Raw genomic sequence first — 24,190 nt, 5'->3', positions numbered from 1 at the left:
CACTTTGAGCTGCATGTTGAGTATGAAAGGTGCTATACAAATAATGGTTATTATTATTATAATAAGGGGGTGGGGTTTGAGTTCCCCAGTCAGTCCGCTACTGTTGCTGTCACTGCTGCCACACACACACAAAGCCGCAACAGAGAGAGAGAGACAGAGAGAGGGAAAGAGAGAGAGTCGCTTGTTTGTATGCATTGTGTTTGCTCCGGGAACAGTGTAATTATTTTGATTACTAAATTAGCATTGATGAGGGCAATTTTTTTGCTTTTTCTTTTCCGGGCGGGTCTGCTCTGCTGATACACAGCAGTTGGAGTGAATTTAGACTCCCTGTCCTCCGAGCATCTGTTCAGTAAAGCAGCGATGTTGTGTCTCCCCATCGCTTGAGATACTTGTCTTCACAAAATACAAAACAAAGCAGCAGTGAAGCCACTGTAAAGAAATTTGAGTAGGGGCACAGTAGCACAGTAGCACACAGACCTCCTCCCAGGGAAGCTTTTGATTTTTCTTCATTTCTATTCATACCAGAATATGCAGATTAAAAACAAAGTAGAGGTAAAATGAAAAAGCACTTAACATACAGTAAGGTAGTTCATAGTGAATATGTTTATAATTGACTGTTAAGTGGGGGGTTGGTGGTGGGGGTCATCTAGTTGCATAGAGTAGTTCAGAGTGAGAATGAGGAAACATTTTGATTCATAAAGACATTTTGCAGTTTATAATTAGTTTATAATTAATTCAGTTAAGTGGGGGTCATGCAGTTCATACTAGCATACAATAAGTTCAGGGTGGAGATTTTTTTTCGCATTTCTAATTATTTATGGCCATAGTTGTTTGTGGTTGTGTTTATAGCCTGTGTTCAAGGTTACATAACATCTAGTTGTTTGTTAAATACAGCTTTAAAAAGCAAATTTTCTGTTTACTTGATTGTTATTGATATGTCAATGTAAAATCGAGTTTAATTCTTTAATATCGCAACAATACCGATGGCAATGACTGCAAGAGAAAAACCAAAGTGCTGTGGTAGCACAGTGTTGCTGTAAGAGAATCGCTGAATAAAATATTAAATTCATACGTTGACTTATAGCTACTACAGTTAGATATGCGCTGAATATCCTATAGATAGGATATTCTACCTTCATAAAATGAAGGTAAAAACACAATTTATTAAGACACACAGATCTGTGTGACTGAAACGTTATGAAGTGATAAAGATATGTAAGCGTGTTCACAAAGTGGATATATAGCAATTTGGAAACTGACTCTTCATGTGCTTATATATTTATAAGCCTAACTGAAGGAGGCTAAATACATATGAAAAGATTGTACTAATCAACTAACTCTGTAGACAAGTGTACAACAGTTTAGAATTTTTCTTTTTAAAAATTGTTTTCATGGCACTATGCGTTACAGCGGATAGAGACGAGAGTTAGGACAGAAGGGATGACATGATCACATGAAACAAAAGTGATGAATTGGCCTTGAACCCACAGCATTACAGGCAAATGGTGAGCTCACAGCTCATAAGATGACCCTATGTGCCCGTTATTTCAGGATGCCCCTTAATTACATACTGTACATACTGCAAATCGTGGTCTTTTATAGGCCCATGGCTAGTGTTACATCAAATTGTTTGTTTAGTTAAGAGCCTTTTCACATTCAGCAGCCACAGTGCTGGGTTACATAAGAGATGGACTCTGAGGACTAACAGACAAATGACAATGAGACTGGGATGAATAAAAAATAGTGACGTCTGAAAGGAACGGGGGGGGTTGGATAATATCGCCAATGAGAGAGATGTGTGAAATGGAAAATGGTGAAAGAAGGAAAGAAGGACTCAAGGATAGAAAGAAACACATGGATAGATAGAGAGAAAGAGAGAGTGATGTTCTAATGAATGGGATTTTGATCATTCCCATGTTGCACGTCATGGTACAGTGGTGCCTCAATGGCCTATATTCTGCCAGCTGGCAACACACAAGTGCATGCGTGAGTGCGCACCCACCCACACACACACACACACACACACACACACACACGGATCAGATCAGACAGTAGTAGGGCAGTATTGCCACTGGGAAAGACCAAAACATTCCAAATCCATTAATATAGCCAAGCTGAAACAAAAACTAGAGTATTTATCCTTTGCCTTAATATAACATCTTATGATATTAATGAATACTTCAGCTATTCCTGTATCGCAGTGTCTGTGACTGGTATGCTAAATTTGTGATTCTTAAATACCTTTCAGCATATCATCCCATGGCTGTAAGAACTTCATTGCCATTCTAACTCTTGAGTACAAGTCAGGGTCCCCTCATGCCATCCTTGTAATAGTTTCCTATTGGCTGACTCTTGTCCAATCAGATACCCCCGTCCCAGTTCCATCCAGAGAAGTATCTCATATCCCTGAAACTAGTTTTAAAGTTGCATGAGACAGATTATCCCAGTTCAGCCAAGCGGTGTAAATTGGAATGGGTTAGCTAACATTTTATGATATCATCCTCATTCTCATAACCCAGAATGGGACAGTGTTAATCACCCGTGGCAGCTGATGGTACTGATTATGTGGTAGGCTGGGGTGGTGGAGGGTGAAAGGGTGTGTGTGTGTGTGTGTGTGTGTGTGTGTGTTTGTGTCTGCGTCTGAGTAGGTGTGTGTGTGTGTGTGTGTGTGTGTGTGTGTGTGAGTGAGTGTGCACGAAAAAGTGGGGTTGTAAGTAATCCATTGAATAGGTAAGTTAAGCTCCTTAAGGGGTCTTCCATTGAAAGCCACTGAGACCGAGTTAGCCCAGCGAGAGCAAATTAGATGAGAAGTGACAGATTCACAACACACACACACACTCATGTGGAGTAACAAAGAGAAATGAAAGTAATGTAGGGAAAAATAAATGCACACAGAAATAAAAGAAATGGACAGAGAAAGACAAGGGAGAGGAAGGGATACGGAACGGGGAATAAAGACTGAAGAAAGATAAAACAGAGAGATGAAACTGCATGACAGATACAGAAATCAAGAGAGAGAGAGAGAGAGAGACAGAGAGAGAGCAAAAGACAGAGAGAGAATCACAAGAGAAAAATCACAGATTCAAAAAGCATCCTCAGATGAAGACAAACCATTTGCAGTCCAGGTTGTAAACATGTCACTTTGCACTGCAACAAGCAATTCCAAAACAAAACGCACCCTCGCATCAACTCATGCACAGTGAGTACAGTGTAATAAGTACGATAACACAAACACAGTACTCACCTAGTCTAGGCTGCCCTTATGGCTGGCACTGAGTAGCATAACTCCAACACACACACACCACCACCGCCAACGCAAAACTAGGAGTGAGTGCACACATAAGTAGGAACAGATACACTCGAAGATGGAGGGAAGAAAAATAGATTTCCAACGTGTGTGTGTGTGTGTGTGTGTGTGTTGGGTGTGTGTGAGAGGAGATCCACTCCGGCAGCAAACGGTAAAGGAGAGCTCTCTCTCTCTCTCTCTGGCAACTGTGACGCGTCGGGGTTTCGTCCAGACCCCTCCCTCCCACTCTCTCTGTCTCTCTCTCTCTCTCTCTCTCCTTCCCTCGTTCGCTCTCTCAATCCCTCTCTCTCTTAATCCCTTGCTTACCCCACCACCACCTCCCAGTCGCCCCACCTCCCGACCCAGAGACTGCTAAAGCCTTAGAGCCGCCAGCCGCGAGCCCGGCACACATGCATGCTCAGACACACACACACACACACACACACACACACTTGAGAATATGCATATTGCCTGCACTTGCTTAAGTTCAGCTAGGGTTCACACACACACATGCACATACACACACTCACACACACACACTTAATTAGGAGATGTCTGTGCTTTGTTTATTCAAGATTTAGATCCCAGATCCTGGAATACTAGATTGGACTACTGCCTTTTTTGTATCTATCTGCCAAATGTTCTTTCTATGTAGTTTTGATTGTATTTTTGCTTTTGCACATTGTATTTGTAAACTTTTATGTTTTTCTTGATACTGTTCTTTGCCAGGTTTTCTTAACCTCAATGTGACTACCTGGTTTAATAATGGCTACATTGAAAAGTTAAGTAAATGAAACACACTATTCTGTAGCCACAGTCAGACTTACCAGTGGTGTGGAAGTTTTGCTGTGTGGGAACTTTGAGATGCTTCGTCCGTCCCAGCTCTTCCCCAAGAAGGTAGAACCAGCCTCGCACCTCCTACAACGCATACACCAGCAGTGACTATGCATACTGTATGTGTGTACAGTAGGTGTGTGTGTGTTTGTGTGTTGTGTGCGTGTGTGTGTGTGTGTGTGTGCATGTGTGAATACTGACTTCTAGCTTGGGGATTCAAACTAATGAGAAGTAAATTTAAAATGAATCCTTCATGTGAGTCCATAAACAAGTTGTGCAGAAACACACAAACACAAACACAGGCATGTATGCACACAAACTCACACTCAGACACACACACACACACACACAGACTTAATTTGCTTGTTCCTCCAGGGCTACAAACCCTGAACACACACTCACCACTCACAAAGATTTAGCTCATTCCAGCAGCTGATGCCTCCACTTCTGCACTTCTGCCTTGTGAGCCAGATGGTGTGTGTGTGTGTGTGTGTGTGTGTGTGTGTGTGTGTGTGTGTATTATGTGTTTGCACACACTGTATGTGTGTTACATAAAGCCATGCGGGCTGTGAGAGGGGGTCTGACTCGTAATCCTGATGATGTACACACGGTCTCTCAAACCAGGACATGACAACACTCCTAAGCCCTGCCATTATTTCACTCTCTGTCAAACATTCATGACTTCACACATAGACAGACACACACACACGCACACGCACACGCACACAACACACAAACACCTTCCACTGCCCTCTAGAAAACCCTGTTCAAGTTTAAAAACATCTGTGTCCCTCCATTGTTGTTGTTGCCAGCCCCCTCTTTTGTACTAAATAATGTGATGCCATGGACAGTGACAATAATCGCTATTTTAAAAGCATCTTATCTGAGTGGACAGATTTCTGCGGGCTGTGGGACAGGCGAGGGGGAGGGGGGGATGAAGAGAGGAAGGGAACTATAGAGGGAGGGGGAGGGGAGGGCATATGTACTGTATGTCAGGGAGGGATTTGCGCCATCGTTCAGTATTACCCTGCACATTTGACGGAGGGGAGGGGGCACAGGGAGATGTTAGTCAGGAGTGAGAAAGATGAGAGAGATGGAAAGAGAAAGCATGAGAGAATGAGAGAGAAAAAAGAAAGAGAGAGTACAAAAGGGCGCAAACAAATGACACGATGTGACAGGCAAGTAAAGCAGGTAACGCAAATAACAGCTAATAGCCAAAAGCTCAAAATACATCTGAAATAAAATAAGCACAGTGAGGAATGAAGGGATGCATTTGCAGGGGGGATAAAAGAAAAAAGAGGAGAATAGCAGAAGCAGGGGGGAGACGAAGGTGATGAAGAGACAGAACTCCCTGTGACTCAAAGCTAAATCTCTCTCATTAGTAAATTAAGCCAATTAAATATTCATTGGGATAAATGTTAAGAGGAAGGCAGCCATAAGCCTGTCTACAAAATAACATTGTTTCTTTCTGTTGTTTGTTTTTCTCACTGATGTGAATGTAAATTGAAATCCCAGGGAGAAAAAAGACTTGTGGACTGGTGTGTGTAGAGAGGGAGAGATACTATGTGTTTGTGACTGTGTTCATGCTTGCTTGCTTCATCTCATCTCTGGTTGTGGTGCATTTACAGAATTGTTTACAAATGGAAACCTCTGAAAAAGAGATGAAGGCCAACAATGGAAAATAACAAAATAACAGATAACAATACTACTACTACTACTACTACTACTACTACTACTACTACTACTACTACTACTACTACTACTACTACTACTAATAATAATAATAATAATAATAATAATAATAATAATAATAATAAAATTCATTAGTCTTCAGGTCTTTTGACTTGAATTCTGAAAAAAATGTAAGTAGCGGTCAAAGTGGCTCTAATTTCTTTGTCATCCTAAATGTTGCAAAATTATATTCTTGATACAAGGAAAACATTTCAAACTATATTATGCGAACTATGTTAAAGGCTGTACAATTAACTCACATAAAAAAAAAATGCTGAGACCCAGTGTTACGGTTCATGAAAAGTCACAAAATTCTCAACATTACAGGCAGATTCTATGGGTCCTATTGGTAATTTGTTTTTCTAGTGCAGGCAGATACAACAATTTACTTACTCAAAAAGGGTGGCCGAGCAAAGGGTTCAACTGTGAGACTTCATTAATTCTCCCCCAAGCTGGGCCCTTCTGTCCAGATTACGTGTTCCCAAAAGTGTCTGTGCGGCAAAAAAGACAAAAAGCTACCCATCGATTTTTGATTTATTGGACAAAATACGGAACAAAGGTAATACTATTATCAGTTGCAACAATTACAACAGGCTTAGTCTGCTTCCCCCTAATAATACATTAAAATTGTAACTTTTCATTAAAAACAAAAAGTGATACAAGGGGGGGAAACAAAAAAATAAAGCTACAAGAAAAAAAGACAAGGCCTTTCTGCCTGAATGTTGCGAGCCCCATTTTAAAAGAGCTCAGATTCTGAGGTGGCCTGAGGTCGAGTGCTCCACAGGTGAAGTGCAGACGAGCACAAAGCCCGAAACAGACACACCCCATGATGTATGACTGGAAGTATTCTCCGACTTTTTCTATTTGAGGGCTTTCACAGCAAAAGTAGTCAAGGTAATTGCAAAGTTTCTATTTGCTTTCTCTAAATCTGTAGCAGAGTTTGTTCATTTATTCATTCTACAAATCTATTTGAGATATTGAGATATTTGAGCATATTTGTTATACCTTAATTAAGCATTGAGAATGTAGTTCTATGTAATTATATGCTTATAGAGTATAAAGTAACCTATTCATGTTATCCAATGTCTTCAACAATCGTATAAATGTGATCTTGAAAATTTCAAATAGATGATAAATGGTGTATTAACAAGCGTTTGCAGTGGTTATCATCACTCTTCATTATCACTGGCATAACCGCCAAAACCAAGACCTTCCCTTCACTTTTAAATGTGAACACGCTATACAGTGCAAGGAGGAAATAGGCACGTCTGCACAGGCTGGGGAGAGACAGCTGGATAAATTAGGATTGAATAATTAAACAGAGAAGAGAAAGAGCTAAGAAAAGCAGTCGTGGGGCTATAAGGTGGAGGAGGAACCTACTACTTCTAACTCGGCCACGGAGCAACACTGAACTTTTGGACCCCGCATACGTCTGCTATCACCTGGGATAGCGTGGGGAGAAGGGCTAAGGGCCTGTGTGTCTCTATATCGTGTGTGGGGGTGGGAAGAAATGGTGCCTTTGCTTGTGTATCGGCATTTGTGTGTGTGCATATGTGTGTTTGTGTTTGCAGGTTTGTATGGTACACAAGGAAGGAATAAGGAAAGGAAGTTGGAATGAGGAAAGGACTTGTCAGTAATTACTGCCCGAAATGAAATGCTCCACCTCGCCAAGAATGTTTACTCTCAGCTTGTGTGTGAATGTGTCGGTTTATTACCTCCGCCAAGGAGGTTATGTATTCGGTGCCGTTTGTTTGTTTGTTTGTCTGTTTGTCAGCAGGATTACGGAAAAACTACTGGCCCGATTTTCATGAAACTTTGTGGAAGGGTGTAGCATGGGCCAAGGAAGAACCCATTAAATTATGGTTGCGCTTGCACATTTGCATATCATAGAAGACTGGACTAGTGGCCTTGGCGGAGGTCTGCGCTCTCCGAGTGCCCTTCTAGTTTGTATCTGTGAGCGCACATTCCCACTGAGTGTATATTCCCACGAGCCAAGCACAGAGGCCAGAGCCACGGCTGGGCTGCCTGTGTGAGGAGGAGAGGGCGTGCTTCGCTCCTGACAGCTCAAACACAGGCTGACAAGTGGAATCGACTTCTTTGCTCTGTTGCCTTGTGAAAGAAAGCAACTTGACAAGTCTTGCTGTCATCACAGTACAAGTGATATTGTAGGTCTCCCAAGAACAAGCTCCCTTTGGTCACAAGATGACTCTTTTCTCCTTGTTCATATTGTGGCCATATTGTACACACTTCCCACAGTGTTGTAACACAACTGACTCATAGTGAAAATGAATATCACGAGTCTGTTGAACATATTGCAACCTATAACCAATAGAAATGTTTGTATTTTGTATTTTCGAAGAAATTTTCCATTCACTGGAGGAAACCCACTGATTTCAGTGAGACCCAAAAGAAGTGTGTGTGCGCGTGTGTGTGCAAGTGTGTGTGTGTGTGTGTGTGTGTGTGTGTGTGCCCCATAACATTCCAGTAGAGTAAGTGACTTGAGCTATCTGTGTGTCACTCCAGTATCTGGAGGCAATATTGCTATGCTGTAACATTGGTAACCCCAAAGTGTTTCCTCTAGACTATTAAGGCCACTCGTATTCATTCACACTGAACTAAACAGGCAACTTCATGGTCTGCTGGATGTACACATACAAACAGACACACACACACACACACACACACACACACACACACATCCATCAGTTGCTTACAGAATCTGCAATCTCTGTATTCAAACTCACCTTGTCTGGTTCCATAAGGGCGCGCACACCAAAACTCATGCAACCCAGCAGCACACTCACCCTACAGATACAGAGAGAGAGAGAGAGAGAGAGAGAGAGAGAGAGAGAGACAGAGAGAGAAGCAGAAACAGAGAGAGTGAGTTAAAAAGACAAAAAATAGACTCAGAGAAAAAGAAAACACATTTTTGTGGAGGCTCCATGGGATTGCTGGAATGGTAATCAATTATTTCCCCATTCTTGGCCCTTCCATCCTCAAATTCTTCACCCTCCACTGTGAACTTCATTCTCAGTGGTACAGGCCTACAGCCTGGATGACGTCATCAGCCCCGCCACACCCAGTGCTCAGACAAATTAGGTCATCTCGTGAAGATATCCTCGTTTTGTCAAATATGTTACTTAATATCACAGCATTCAATAATATAGATAAAGTATTTTTTTTTACAGTTGCATGGTCTCACATCTACAGAACTTGAAAGAGATAGTTATCCAACACATATCTGAAATATGTTACTTATCCCACAGTAAGTCTTCAATCAAGCAGATCGAACTACAAACAGAAATTAGTGCTGATACTGATTTTACAGTGTTTTTCAGATTAGTGTCAGGTCAAAGAAACTTAACAGGCCCCAGATTGCATTGCTGACAAAGTAATTTATTATTAAATAGATAGAAACTTTATTATTAAAACTGCGGTCTCATCAGCAGCATAGTAAAGAATAGTTAAGATCAAGTATATATATAAAAAAAAATGTATTCAGCCCTCCTTGCTGACTGGGGCTGTGTGTGTGTGTGTCATGTGTTTGGGGGCATGAGGGGGGTAAATTATGCATACATGACAAAAACAGTTCTCGACAACCTCCCAGCTGGATAGGCTAATGTAGTCGCTGATGCTGTTGTGAGGGCAAGCACTGTAGAGGCAATTGGCAGTCAGCACAAATGAAAACCTGAAATGCTTCTTGGCTCAACTCAACTCAGAATGGGCCAGTGACTGAAAATGCTTAGTTGCATTGACAGCGTGTCACGGAGAGGCTGGAGGACATAGTGTTTATAATATCCTGTGTTCTACCACAGGCTCCAGTGAATCCAGGCTCAGCCACGTGACAGTTAGCCTTTCTCTCCAAAATATTCAGCCTCTCCTGAATATTCAACTCTCTCTGATGTTGCCTCTCCAGCACACACAGCACAGGAAAGGACACTGTTCATAACTGTCTGATAGAGAATGCATATCAGTCTGTTTCCAACATTGAAAAGCCTGAGCTTCATGTATAATGGGCTCAACAGACAGGGAGCGATCAGCGACAGAGCTTTGGAAAACACATTACCTCCCATGTGGAGGGCCAGCACAATCTTGCAGCTCTGTAGCAAATCACTGCATCTGGCAAGCAATGGTTACAATGGAAGCAGACAACAATCCTTCCACTTACAGCCAAAACATGAAATATCAAAGAGTAAATGTAACTACTTGTGTTTTCATTTGCTATACATTTTTAAGCTACCTCAGCTACTATCAACTTAGTTGTATACACCTGTCATTGCATGTATGTTACTGCATGTAGATGTCAGCCATGGATTGCCGTAGTAGAAGACTATTGCTCCAGTCATTTGAAATAATTTTGCTGGCCACAAGGGAAGAAGAAGAAGGCCTGCGTGGGTTGATCCCATTGAAATGTCGAGAAAAGTGCATGATGAATTTCATCATCTGATGGAAGATCTCAGAGCTGATCCAACAAGTTTCAAGACCTGCTTCAGATTAAGTCCATGGCTGTTTGAGCAGCCCCTGACCATGGATAGAGAAAATACATACAAACATGAAGGAACCTATCAGCCTCAAGGATAAAAAATCAGCCACCACAAAAATAAGTTGTTCTTCCATGCTGCAATTACCAACACAATATGCAAATATCATGTTGATATGTGTATTGTTGACCAACTGATATTGGTCAACAGTATACAACAAACTCAAAAGTTGAACACTTTTCTACTCTGTCTGCATGTCCGCTGCATCGCATCGCAAGCCTGCATCCACCAGTGCAAACTTTGGCCAGATCACGCCTTGTATGTTGCTTCACCAAGAAGGATCCCATCAAATCTTCAGACTGCCATCTCCAACACAAAGCTCTGGAATCTTACACACTTCACTGAGGCAGTTTACACTCCAGGCCACCATGGGGGTATACATGTGTCTGGCCCTGAGCTTATACCCCAACACGGACGGTGTTCAACCTATTGGAGAAATGAAAAAATAAAACATTCCCACTATGTGAGGGAGTGAGGGTGAAAAAAAATGTTAGACTTCCCCTTGGCGCTTGCCCTCAGGGAAATCCCTGCTGCCATCTTAAGTGCTGTTCCATTACTCCGATAACTCAAGTGAACTTTCTGAGATCGACCCTTCAAGGGCTGAGAAAAGTCAAAAATGATGTAGACCTCAGGAGCGCGTCTTGCCCAGAATGCATTGTGATCATTCATCAATTTCCTGTGTAGGTAAACAAACAATATTGAACTTTTTTTTCACATTTTTTCACAATTTTGTTTCACATGTGAAAACTTAAAAGCACATGCTTTTTTGTCATGGGCTTCAGTTTCAGTTCAGGTGGTAGTTACAACAGCAGCCTAGTCGTAAACATTGGAGGAATGGCTAACAAGTGCACATGCACATGTAAATGAACATTAAATGCACTCACGGTCAAACTATTCTGCAATAAACAGCAAGATGACACAATCAAGATAATATGGAGTGACAGTTGTTACATAGATGTTACTGTAGAGTCTCATTTCTCAGAATTACTAAACTACAAGGGACTAATTCTTATACTGTGCAATTGTGCTTAATTAATTCACATCTGCTCGATCTGGCAATATATAAGATTGAAAAAAGAAATAACAGCTAATTTAAGTTAATGTTCTGATGAGGTTATACAGTGCTACGTTTTACTGTTTAAAAAAAAATGTAATTCACGCTTCTGTCCAAAGAATTTCCAAACTGTATATATTTTTTTGTTTTCGTCTTCAAAGTTGTATCGTCAAATACTGATCAAACACTGTGAAGCTTTTGAATCCCCTTGAGCCTGCCTTTGCTGTGAATAAACAACGCTGTGAAGCTGGCAGCAGACCACATGAGACAGATTTGACAAAATGTGGATCCTTTATAGATAGGACTAAGAAATTATGAACGGAAGGGAACTGGTCGGAAAAAAACATTCAGGACACACATAGAAAATAATAACAATACTACATAGAAAATAAGGAGATATCATACCCAGTGCCCAATTAAATTCATTTACTGCCTCTTTCATCAGCATAATTACCATTTTATCATAATATGTTAATACAAGCAGCAATATTTGTGTTTGTTTGTGTGTGTTTGCTAAAACATCACATCATCATCGCATGCTGTGTCATTGTGTCCATACATTACAGGAGTGCTGTTAGGGTTACCGTCAGCTGGGCAAGGCTAGAGCAGTCATTTTGTAATGTTCTGTAGTGTAAGATGACTCCTGAATAGGAGTCGCGTAACATAAGAATGGCGTGACATTTGAAATGGGCCACGCCTACAAAGTGGCACTGAGGTAGAGCTAGCAAGTTCTGCAAGGGCTCGCAAGTTCTGCAAGTTCTGCTGTTCTCATTACCTTCCTCCACTCTTGCCCAGCTGCAGACGTACCAAGATGGGCGTGGCTATAGACTCATGTTGGCCAGTGGGCCAGGGGAGAGAGAGATCCCCTTCAGATTTGGATGCGTTTATGTTTGCAAGCTTAAAAAAGTATAAATAAAAGGTGCATTGAGCAATAGCACAATGATAACAATATAACTTACTACTCTCTCACCCACAAAAATGTATTGAATACTTCAGCAATATTCAATACATCTCCCAACCCAAGTGGCATACTGTACTGCCCAAAAGAAACAGGAGGGATCAAAGAAGGAGAATAGCGGTGAAATAGGGCAGAACATACTGAGTGAGGAGGGTAGCCTACTGAAGCTCAGAGGGGAATACATGGTTTAGTGTGGAGTGGCACTGTGTAGGTATGAAGTCTATGATCGAAGTCTGTAAACATTGGTTCTGAGCCATTACACACAAAGAAAATGGGAGCATGTAAGAGTCTACCGCTTTCATCTTGTAGTTCATTCATAGTTCATTCTATAGCCACAAAGAGTGCCCATTCCCTTTTAATAAAACAAGTTCTTGGGCTAAGCATATTAGGAAGACCAAATCCATGTTCACACTAAAAAGCACATGTCTCGCCAACATAGAAGGTTATTGCTTAGTCAAATATGTATGGAAACATTTGTACCTATAGGCTTTTCCCAAGCAATGCCAGCAAGCATTTGGTGTGAATGAGGCTTAATTTCTTACCAAAGATGGATGAGTAAATCTCTCTTAATCTGTGTCCCAGAAACCGTCCCAAAAAGGTCTTTATCTTTATAATCTTTCCATGATCTAATCTCGACCACTGGTGTAAGCCTGTTCCTATATGCATTTTCATATATCCTATCTTCATATTTAAATACATGGTGTATATGTCACAGTTTTCATTTTGTTGATACACCCATCTTACAGTTATTCTCACCTTTCATTCTACTGGTCAAAAGAGAGAGAATCTTTTTAAGAAAGTAAAGGGAATCACTTTGATTCTTTTATCTTTGGCAAAGCACTTTTTATCATAAATAACAAGTGTAGTGTTCTGCAGTATTGCGGCGTACAGTGGTGTTTTTCTTCTCTTCACTCAACAAAACATAGCTTGAGAAATGGGTGATTCATCCGACCATATGTCCTCCATCCCCAACGATGACCCTGTTTCAGCATAGCCCTGCAGAGGCAGGGAGGCGAGAGTAACACACACACACAGGCTGCCATGCAAGATTATATGCATACATATACAAAAACAGGCATGCAAACACACACACACACACACACACACACACACACACACAGAAGCAGCAGCAGCAGCATCAATTATAAAATGGAATTTTGCTGCTCTGGTGGGAAGCTGCATGTGTGCGTGTGCATGTGTGTGTATGTGTGTTTATGCCAGCTAGTGTGATGCAGCTACCCACAAGACATTCTAAATGTGAGTTTAAATTTATTTTCATTGTTACCCTCTTCATCATCACCATTGTCATCATCCCCACCACCAACTTCATCATTAGCACCATCATTAACATTCCCATCAGGTACCTTGTAGTGGAGTCGGAGTTCCACATTGTGAAGAGCAGTCTCTTATGAAGCTCCTTCTCACTGACAACACTAGAAACAATGGAAACAATTCAAGATTGTATTTGGTAATAAATGCCTTTATGTTACTGAACAGGTCAATTGACTTTTTGCCTTTTCATGTCCTTCTGCTAAAGCATTACCATTAAATACTCTATACCTTTAATTCAATTTTGTTTAAGACAATGAACAAAAATGTAAATGTGAACTTGCCATGGGATATCAATTGGATAAATACATAATAAAATATACTTTACAAAATCCATGCCACATTTTTGCCTGTATAAGAAAGAAGAAAAAGAAAAAGAGTTTCTTAATGACAACTGCTTTCTACTCACTGACATGCCACTCTCCAATTGCACTGCTCATTGCATTGGAACTTTGAACAAACATTTGTTATGGCCATGTCTACATGCCAGTTGAATGTTCATAGAGTGCTGTGTTTCCCTATTCAAATAAATTTGCAACCTGCTGGTCTCATGCATGCAGTCGATATAACGTTTGGAAAGCCCACAATTGACAATTTAAGTTAGAGTCAGAAGCCGTGTATCATAATGTGAAGGTGGACATGCTTTGATTTACATATTCATCACATCAAGTGCACATCTTGCAGGAGGCTGCTTATCCCCTTGCCTGACTCCAGGGTTGGAATCAGCAGCACAGTGGGGCGCATGCATAAGATTGAGTCAAGCGCCACTGCATGGTGCTTAAGTCAAGGACTGAATCGGGCCCTTAATGAAACTCCACCAGAAGAAAACATCTTAAAATGGTCTGACACAAAAACCACACAGGATTTGGATGGTTGTAGAACTGTACTGAATGCTCACAAGTAAAAGGTTTGTAAGAAGACGGGGTTCCTACAGTGAGGAACCATCTGAGTCTTCTGCCTGTCTCTGGGATCGCTGTCTGGGATCATACCAACCTGAAGAACACAAGAGGGGGAGGGGGGGGGGGTAAGAGAGAATGTAGAATCTACCATCCTCTTAGCAAGTGTCCTTAGGGTCTTTAACATTATTATTTAACATTCAGTAGTACATACCTTAACATAAGAGTCACATGGCCCCTTGTCCTCTTCCAGCATGCCCCTAGCCTCCAGAACTGTGGACACCGTAATAGATAAATAATTGAATAAATCCATTTTAATTACGAAACAGCACAAGGGATTGTTACCTCAGATCATGTGGACCGGTTAATGGTTACCACTACGTGCCCTTGGATCAAGTCCTAGCGATGTAACATGATATGAATCCAGTTTGAATGTTAGAGGAGGGTGGGTGAGAGTGAGTGGGTAAGTGAAGTGGGCACATCCCGTCACTTTTCACTGATTAAGGCTTACGACACCTCCAGAAAGTTCATTAGTAAATTCTGTCTCATGAGAACCACCCCCATCCAACACAACGCACTTGCCCAATTAATTATTGCAATACAGAATACTCAAAATGAATTTAAAAAGCAATGGAACAGAGGTAAACAGGAATTAAATTAAGATGGGAGGACAGAGGTGGAAAAGAGCAACATTCAAGTAAATACCGTAAGATGAAAACCAAAATAAACAAATAAAATATATGTATTTTAATATAAAATAATAAAATAAAAGTAAGATAAAATTAAAAAGATAAAATAATAATAAGATAATTACCTAACACTAGCAGTTAAATGTGATTTTGTTTGCACTCACAGAATAAAAGAAAAGAAACTTAAGTCTTCAAAAACTGGAGGCTAACGTTATAACTATAACTTACATGTGGTCTGTGGGTATTTAAACGTTAGCTTTCGGCAGAGACAAGTCAAGTTTATTTATATATAGCCCTTCATCACAAAAGCAAGTCTCAAACCTACCTAGATCTAACTAATCAACAATCAATCACAAAACAAAATGACACAATACAGTAAGAAAGAAAATAAAGCACAAGACACAAAATAGCATGCGAGAGACCACAATCAACACAGTGAGTGTTATAATAGAAAATCTCTTAACCCTAGGGTTGCAGAGGGAAATGGATTCCACGGTAGGCGATATAATGAGCGTCCAAATGCATCATGGAGGACACAACTGACAAGAGCACATATTAAGAAAGACCTCTGATTTTGCCTCTGATGAGTAGTGGCACTCACCGCTAACAACGAGGAGTCCATCCTCTGGGATGACCGACAGCTTCAGCTGACCTATTGAAAAAGAGAGAGGGAGGGTACAGTGCAGTTATGATGGGGTTCCATGTATCACTTTTCAACATAATGGTTGAATTAATAGACTTGAACACAGGGTATAGCTTTGGGCATCCTGACTTTACAGTACAGTACATTTCATTGCACTTTCAGAATTCGAGATAAGAAAATACCCCTGTGGATAAGGGAAACAAAGAGGTGTGTGCGTGTGTGTGTGGGTGTGAAATACAGAGAGAGAGCTGAAAAGAATACAGAGAAGCATATAGAAGTACACTTGTATGTTAACTAAGGCTGGCCTCAGGAACCTTAAACTACACTGAACTAGACAACACCCGGGAACTGGCAGCAGAGCATACACAAAGCAAACAGTCTTGAAAGTGCTACCCACATGCAAACCAACAAAGGTCAAACAGCCTCTAGTTAGGGGCCAATAGCCTTTGTTTGTGTGTGTTTGTCAGTCTGAGTATGTCTGTGTCCATGCATATGTAAGTAGGTGATTTTTTTCTTTGTCTCTCTTTTGCTTTTTCTCTCCTTCTGTCAGTCTCCCCTCCTAAGTTGGTCTGTTTCTCATATTCTCCCCGTCCCTCCAAGTCTCCCAGAGCATCCAACCTTGCTGCACTGTTGACATGGGCACTGCTAACATTGGCATTGTGCTATTCCAAATGAAAGAGCACAGTCGACTAAAATGTGGGAGCCGTGTCGTGTGATAACACTCCTGGCACTTCAGGGCTTGGGTACAAGGGATGTTTGTCGTTCCCACACTTAACTTGGCATGGTTTTGATCTGCTGGCCACTGCTGAAGAACAAAGTGAAAATACCTGCCTGATGCAAAGGGAACTATTAAGCTGTCTCAAAAGTGCCAAACTCCATCCACATCGCACTGCAGGTAGGCCAACCAAATGCATTGAGCTAAGGTCACACATCGACAAAGCAAATTCAGGACAGCTGTAAAGCATACGTATATATACACTAAGGAATACTGACTAGGTATAGGGTTATAAGGTAATACCATAAAGTTACAGCTAACCTGTGTCTGGTCCATTTTGTTGGGAAGAGTAAACATTCATAACTGTCACTAAAAAAGAGAGACAATTTTTTTCCCACCCCCTAGTCACTGATCAACTGTGATCAATATAAATGAAACAACTTGAGGCTGTACATTGACACATCATAATTAGTCTTGGTTCTCTGGTTTCTGCCTTTCGGAAATACATTTTTACAAATATTGATTGGGATCAATAGAATAACACACACCATAAAGTAAAAGGGTTTTCCTTTGAAAATAAATATTTCCATAAATCTAAATATAGAAGACTTTTTAATAATTCCAACATGGATTAAAGGATAAGGCTGGTGTTTTTTAATGCATTTCTTACCGTCAACAAATCCTATGAAAATAACAAAATCAGCAATGATTTTGTTTTGCCAACAAGTCTCGTCCATGTAGCCGATGCCCAATGAAGCCATGTCCCAGCAGCCATAGAACTCCATTGTATTAAAAAAAACGATTAAAAACACGTCAAAGAGCCATGCCGTTGCTCTGGGCAGCATATTTCATCATCACAATGCACCGGGCCGGCCGACTTTTTCCTCAAACAAGTAAGTAAGTAAGTTTTGTTTTATTTGTCATATGTAGGTTAACACAGGGTCAGCAATACAATGAAAAGTCCTGGACGAGAGTCAGGTCAGCTCAGCAGATAAGGCGACATGATAAGCAAAAAAATGTTACAAAATATAAGCAAAATATTAACCAAATATTGCAAAATACAAAAAAATATCAAAATATTAACAGAATATATACAAAATACAAAAATAGCAAAACATTAACAAAATATATACGCAGCAACATTGGTGTTGCTGGTGTTGTTGATGTTGGTGTTGCAGGAACAACAGTGCATTTGCGTGTGTGTGTGTGTGTGTGTGTGTGTATGTGTGCAATGTCGTTTGGAAAGTTGGCTGTTTTGTGGGTGAGTGGGGGAGGAGTAGGAGGAAATCCCTGACCTGGGCCTTTCACTCCTGCTTTTTCCTTCCCCTTTGTTTTGAGATCTATGTACATAAAAACAACTTAATAAGCCAACCTTAAACACGTGTTCGATCTCAGGAAAGTAGTTCCGTAGCACTAAAAATAGATTTGATTTGGTAATAACTACAACAGTCTGACTTTTCATGGTAACAGTTAGCGATTTTTAAAATTGAAACTATGTCTTTGGTGAGCTGTATTTAAAGGTTTTCATCTTACAATTGGAGCCAATGACTTCGGGTTTGAAGGCTAAAAAGGTAACATGGGAAGTCGGAAAGTAATGGGAGTAGAGCAAACGCATTGATTTTGTTATTTTCATAGGATTTGGTGATGATAAGAAATGTATTTAAAAACACCAGCCGTATCCTTTAAACGCATAGCATACACATGTTCCAATAGAGTGCTGTTGAACAGGACTCACATGTAGGGGCAAATTAAGTCAGTCCCTTTCCTGCCTCTTGGCGTGCATTGCTGGGGAATTTATGTTGCTTCTAGTGGATACAACATACTTGCACTGTCTCTTAAATGTGTAAAATGTCCTAATCCTTTTAGTAAACAGGCACTAACAGCAGTAGAAGTTGTATTGATCCCGTAATGGGATTTTCCTTCATTTCTGAAACACCACAAATAATACCATGCACAGAACAAAGCACCATCAGCACATTGCTCCAGTAAATGGAATACATTAGTGGTATCTATTGTTGAAACTGATACAAGACCATGGAGGGCAAGAAAAAGCTTTTTAAAGACAGGGGAGAAAGGAGAGGAGAATAAAAAGACACAGAGGAGAGGAAGGGAGCAGTCTTTTTGGAAAGCAGATGGCCCATAAGAGGGGAAGAGCGACATTTTGGAAGCGGAGGGTACAGCCTGTGAGAGTGGGAGTGAATTAATAGAGCATGGCAGATGAGACAGCACTGTGGTACAGTACATACACAGATGAGCACACACTATGGTACACAGACATATAACACAGACACACACACACACACAAATACATGCTTGCACACCTATGGATCCTTCGCTGCTATGCACCCATCAAGTATGTGAATCCAAGAGGGAAGAGGGTGCACTTTGCACACACACAAACACACACATATAGTCTCCATCCCATAACCAATCGATTCTCAAATCAAACCCTATTTCAGTCTAAACAACTTAGCAAATATGTTGCAGATTGTGGTACAAAAAACAGTAATTCTTCAGTCTTACTTACAGATTTTACACCGGGTAGTGTCTCATGATGTTAAATTATCATAATGCTTGCTCCACTTTATCTAATAAAAACGCTGCACAGCCAAAATAACATGGCTACAATTGAATAGAATGCTGTAGAACATCTTTGATTTATTACTAGGATTTATGGCAGAATTCTCAAATTAATAATGTCATCAAATCCCCTCTAATCAAAGATATTTCAATGAAAGAATACGGTTCAGTTGTAGTGAGGACCTCAAAATTATGAGATGTTCCTGGAGTTCAATAGATGCAGATGAATGGATGTGCTGCCATTCTATTCAAGGGCCTAAGTGAGTGTACGCTACCCCCTCCCTTCATCCATCTCTTTGTCCCCTCAGAAGTGCACTCGATGCACCCTCGGGGGCGGCAGGGATGCCATCCTCAGCCGTGGTGCTGATGTGCATGGCAGACACTGAGAGAGATGGCAGGATAGAACTGGAGCGTTTTAAATGCCAGGCTTGTCCAGGTGGCAAGAGGTCAAGGGGAAACAAGCCTCCGCTGTCTGGGAGAAACCAACCCTACAACCTTTACAGAGGGAGGGAGGGAGGGAGGGAGGGAGAGAGAGAGAGAGAGAGAGAGAGAGAGAGAGAGAGAGAGAGAGAGAGAGAGAGAGGAAGAAGAATCTAGAATAAGAAGAGTTCCAGAATGAGATATTTTAAGGCCGCAGTAAACAGTAAACATAATGAACTCATCAACAATACAAATATTTTTTCATTTTGTAGCAGCAGCATACATCATACAGAGACAAAAAACTGGATGGAAAACAACAAAGAGGAAAACTTGAACACTGAAGAGAGAGACACTCCATTTGTAGATAGCAAATGCAGACTCGCTGTGTTGCAAAAACCTTTACTTGCATTGCAATTGAAAAAACGAAATTTCTATCTATCTATAATTTTTTATCATTTTTTATTATACACTTTCAACTTCATCCCACTCCATCAAAACACATTACCAGACATCCACGCTATCTTCCTCAGTCCAATTTAACAAGACAATTGGTCTCCACAGTGAGACGAATTGGTGAGAGGTTACTGAATTGGCAGACTTGCACTGAGGTAAAAATGCCACTAATTAGCATTTATCATGTTTTGCTATTGCAGTTTTTAGATTTATTAAATGAAATGCACATGAGAATATAGAATTTACATTATCAATTTGTCAGGACTGCCCTGGCAAGGTATTAGAGCCACTGGTACCATCTGAATTTCCTGGGATGATCTGTGTAGAAGTTACTTTTGTTATGTGCCTTCTTTATCCAATATATGATCCATTTTCTCAAAGCGGTTTATTTCAGACATCAGCAATTCAACATCAGCATCTACAACAACAGTACTGCTATGGTCCAGAGGACAGAGAAGAAGATGTTTATTCTAATTCTGAACAAATCAAAAATCGTCTTTCAAAAGCGACACAAACAAAGGCCCATGCATTGCCCACAGCTTCCCTGTTTAAAAAAAATCTGAGTAAGAGGACAGACTATTTTAGAAAAGAGTAAAACAGGACTACAGTGTCAGTCCAACTTTGTTCAATATATACATCCAAAATTGAGTCACATTGAGCTCCCGGATTTTTGTGTGATACAAAGGTCAAATTCCCTCTTTAGATGACCTTTTTAATATCTCCATCAGCAACTACTTTATGAGCGTTTGAGCTTTTGCCAAAATTGGGAACTCGGGAATGTCAAAAAAGCTTATTGAATTGAACTGACATTGAAATGTAGGTGTTACGCATGACATTATACAAGGCAACCCATAACCCTAAGGACACCAAGAGGAGCAATACCTGACAGTTGGTAGAGATAATAGATGTTTGAATGGTAAGGTATGGAGAAAGAGAATGAGAGAGGGAGACATGGAGAGAGGGAGAAAAAAGAGAAAAGAGAGAGAGAAATGCCTAGAGAGACTAAACAAGAATGTGAGACAGTGAGAGTGGTATGGACAATACCACAGTACAATACTCACAGACATGCACAGGCACAAAGACAACAAACAAACAAACAAACATCTTTCATGCCAAATGGTATTACAAGAGCTACAAGAGATACAAGAGTGCAGAAATCCCTTTCCAAAGCCAGGAGCAAATTGTCTCAGCATCATTTTACACAAAAGAACTCATGTAACAGATTAGTATGTGATCATTTACTACCAATACATATGTTTTTAACCAAAATATGCAGGGCTGTGGTTGTACTTCTGCGTTTAAGTTCAAAGCCAATGTGCAAACTCTTACCTAGGTATTGACCAACATGAACATCAGTTATTGCTTGTCCAAAATTTCCACACACACACACACACACACACCACCACCCATAGATCCAGCTATCAGTCTAAAATCAGCATCTATTTTGCCATGTGCTGTTAGTCAGAATTACTTTTTTCAGTAAGACCATAAAGTAAAATGTTTGAAACGTTGCCCCATTATCAATATACTATATTACGTCAGTACAGTATATAGTACTATGTCACTCTTAACAGTGTCCATGTCATTGATGCTGTCGCTCAAGAAGAGGCGACTACTACTGCCATGTACCTCTGAGCAAGACTCTTAAACCACAGAGCAGAGGCAATATTTCTCAATTCCCAGACCATGCAGACAGTAAAGGTGCCAGTGTGTAGCTGTAAACCCACCAGGAGTTTAGGAGTAAACTGTAACCCAACCAGCACTGGCTCCAGTATGGCTCAACAGTGCTCTTTCTTTATATAGAGCCTTGTGAGAAGGTAATGTACTCTTGTCTGTGTGTGGCTGTTCATTATCCTCTATCTCCCTCTCCTTCACTCTCTGCTTTAATACGCATTGCTGCTTAGTTGTCACATTTACATTTCAAAACCCGTGCCCCACCAGCATCCAGTAAGACCAGGCCAGGGACACTGCTGGTCTTTATGTGACAACTGAAGGAGCCATTATCAGAGGAAAGGAGAGAAGAAAGAGACTGGAGTTAATCCATGTTCTGTAACATTTTCTGGAAGAACTGCAACCATTTTGAAAAGTTTCAGAACTGCTGTGTATAGGGTTTAAAGTTTTCATCTGGGGCGAGCGCCAATTCATCCCATTTGATCCAAGGAGGAACAAAGACCAGATTTGATGAAAGAGACACAAGGTGTCCTCTTGCTTCTTAGCTGAATTCCAAAACCTTTTAACTGGCTTGTTATATAACCTCCCAGAACTCATCTCCTTCCACATCAGCTGCCAAAACCAGTGAGATGGATCGTTTTCTACATAATCTAATCAGGGAGTAGATCAAATGTACAGTGTCCATAGAATGCATAGAAACACCTATAACTCAGATGCTGATGTGCCTTGACAGACAGAAGAGTGCAACCTTATTTGAACCCTTCAAGAATGGAGCTCAGGAGAATTAAATTTGTAAGACTGTACATTTCATATATTTAAAAGGCCTTGGCCTGGCCTTATTATTTAATAGTCTGAAATTCTCTATACACTCCAATCATATCAAGAAGGAAATTCCAACAATTACACACAATCATTGACATGGCGTCCATTCTGACCACCTCTATTCTGGGGGAATAGAGGTATACTCCTGGAAGAAAAACATAATTAAGGTGCATAAAGGAGACACTCAATAGTGACTCAATGACTTATTCACTCATCCCTGTAAGAGGCAGATGACAGTCCATATGCTAAACATTCCTTCTCTTGGTGAAATATATATACAGTATATATATATAATCAAAGCAGCAATTCTCATTTGAAGGGAAGCCAACAAGCAGAATAGTTTGGGAGTTTGTATGTGTGGGAGTGGGTGAGCTGTAGGGAGAAAGATAAAAGTGGCAAGAGAGACAGATGAGAGTTCTGACGGAAGGAGAGGAGAGAAGGAAGGATGGAGGAAAAAACAGCCCCAAAGTCATTTGTCTTGCAAAACAGTTCAAAGTTTCTAATCTGTCTCCAGCCAAATAAGAAATACATGTAGTGACAGGGTGCTCAAACGTTTTTCACCTTGAGGACTCCCAAATATTTATGGATTTGTTAGAGGATGCCCAAACAAAGAGAAAAGTGGCTGAGTGATAAATGACAATTTAACAACTAAATAACTTTGAATTTACATTTCATTTTATGGGGAAAACCTAGGACCTCCTGAAGGAACCCTAAACTCCCAGAACACCATTTTGAGAACTACTGCGATTGGTTGTTGGGCCATTACATCATACCTTTTTTTCACCTTTATTAGACAGATCAAAGTAGAGAGAGGGGGACAGGGAAGATTGGGAGAGAGACTGGGGATGACATGCGACAAAGGTACTGGGTCAGATTCAAACCCAGGACGTTGTGTTTACATGTTGTGCGCCTTAGACCACTGAGCCAGCTCAACATTACTCAACTGCTGTTTGCCAACTTGTCATTTTGTCATTAGCAGCTTAATTTAGATTACTTCTCTGAACACTGAATTTGAGAATTAATTTACTATGTTATTCCTATAGTGTGCCACAGTTGCGTCAATATTTGTGAATGTGAACATACCATAGCCAAAAGCCTGAGAACCAAGACTTTAATCTTTAGACATAAAGTATGAAGCTATTAAATGGAGAATGAGTTTATGAACCCAATGTTTGGGTTTTTTTATACCCAAAAGATCTTTGCTTTTTGGTAATATTATTAGTTCTGATCCAGAACATGTATCTTTATTCCCAGATTTACTATCCCTATTCCCTTATCGTTATCTAGGGAGCAGCTCTAGCCTTTGCATCTGATAACATCACAAGTTTGAGACCTAGTTTTCTGATTTCTGGGTTTGGAAGAAAGCTGCTGCTGCTCATAAATAGTGATTGGACGATCTTAGACTGCAGGAATATTACACAGAAATTCGTAAATTGAGAAGTGGCTCCCATTAATAACCCTGTCAAGCGCTGTTTACCTTCATCTTCCAAGCCTCTTCACTATGTAGTCTGACAACTCCTTTTTCTTCTTTCAGTCCTTCTCTCTCTATTCTCTACAGTCCTTTCGCT

At 40.6% G+C, this 24,190-nt stretch overlaps 1 protein-coding gene across 1 annotated transcript in view; it reads right to left on the bottom strand.

The window, feature by feature from the left end:
* The window catches only part of rgs3a (regulator of G protein signaling 3a), a 155,499-nt gene extending 140,779 nt beyond the window's left edge, over positions 1–14,720 (bottom strand). The window contains exons 1-4 of the mRNA XM_071905352.2: positions 14,632–14,720; positions 13,769–13,837; positions 8,596–8,656; positions 4,114–4,204 (exon numbers count right to left, since the gene is read on the bottom strand). Coding sequence (XP_071761453.2) covers positions 4,114–4,204; positions 8,596–8,656; positions 13,769–13,837; positions 14,632–14,720 — 310 coding nt within the window. The remainder of the gene's footprint in view (positions 1–4,113; positions 4,205–8,595; positions 8,657–13,768; positions 13,838–14,631) is intronic.
* Positions 14,721–24,190: the final 9,470 nt, after the last annotated feature.

The sequence above is a fragment of the Centroberyx gerrardi genome, chromosome 2 (genome assembly GCF_048128805.1).
Source record: "Centroberyx gerrardi isolate f3 chromosome 2, fCenGer3.hap1.cur.20231027, whole genome shotgun sequence".
In the NCBI taxonomy this organism is placed as follows: Eukaryota; Metazoa; Chordata; class Actinopteri; order Beryciformes; family Berycidae; genus Centroberyx; species Centroberyx gerrardi.
Note: the sequence above shows the minus strand (reverse complement) of the source record. Positions and strands in the feature narration are given on the sequence as shown.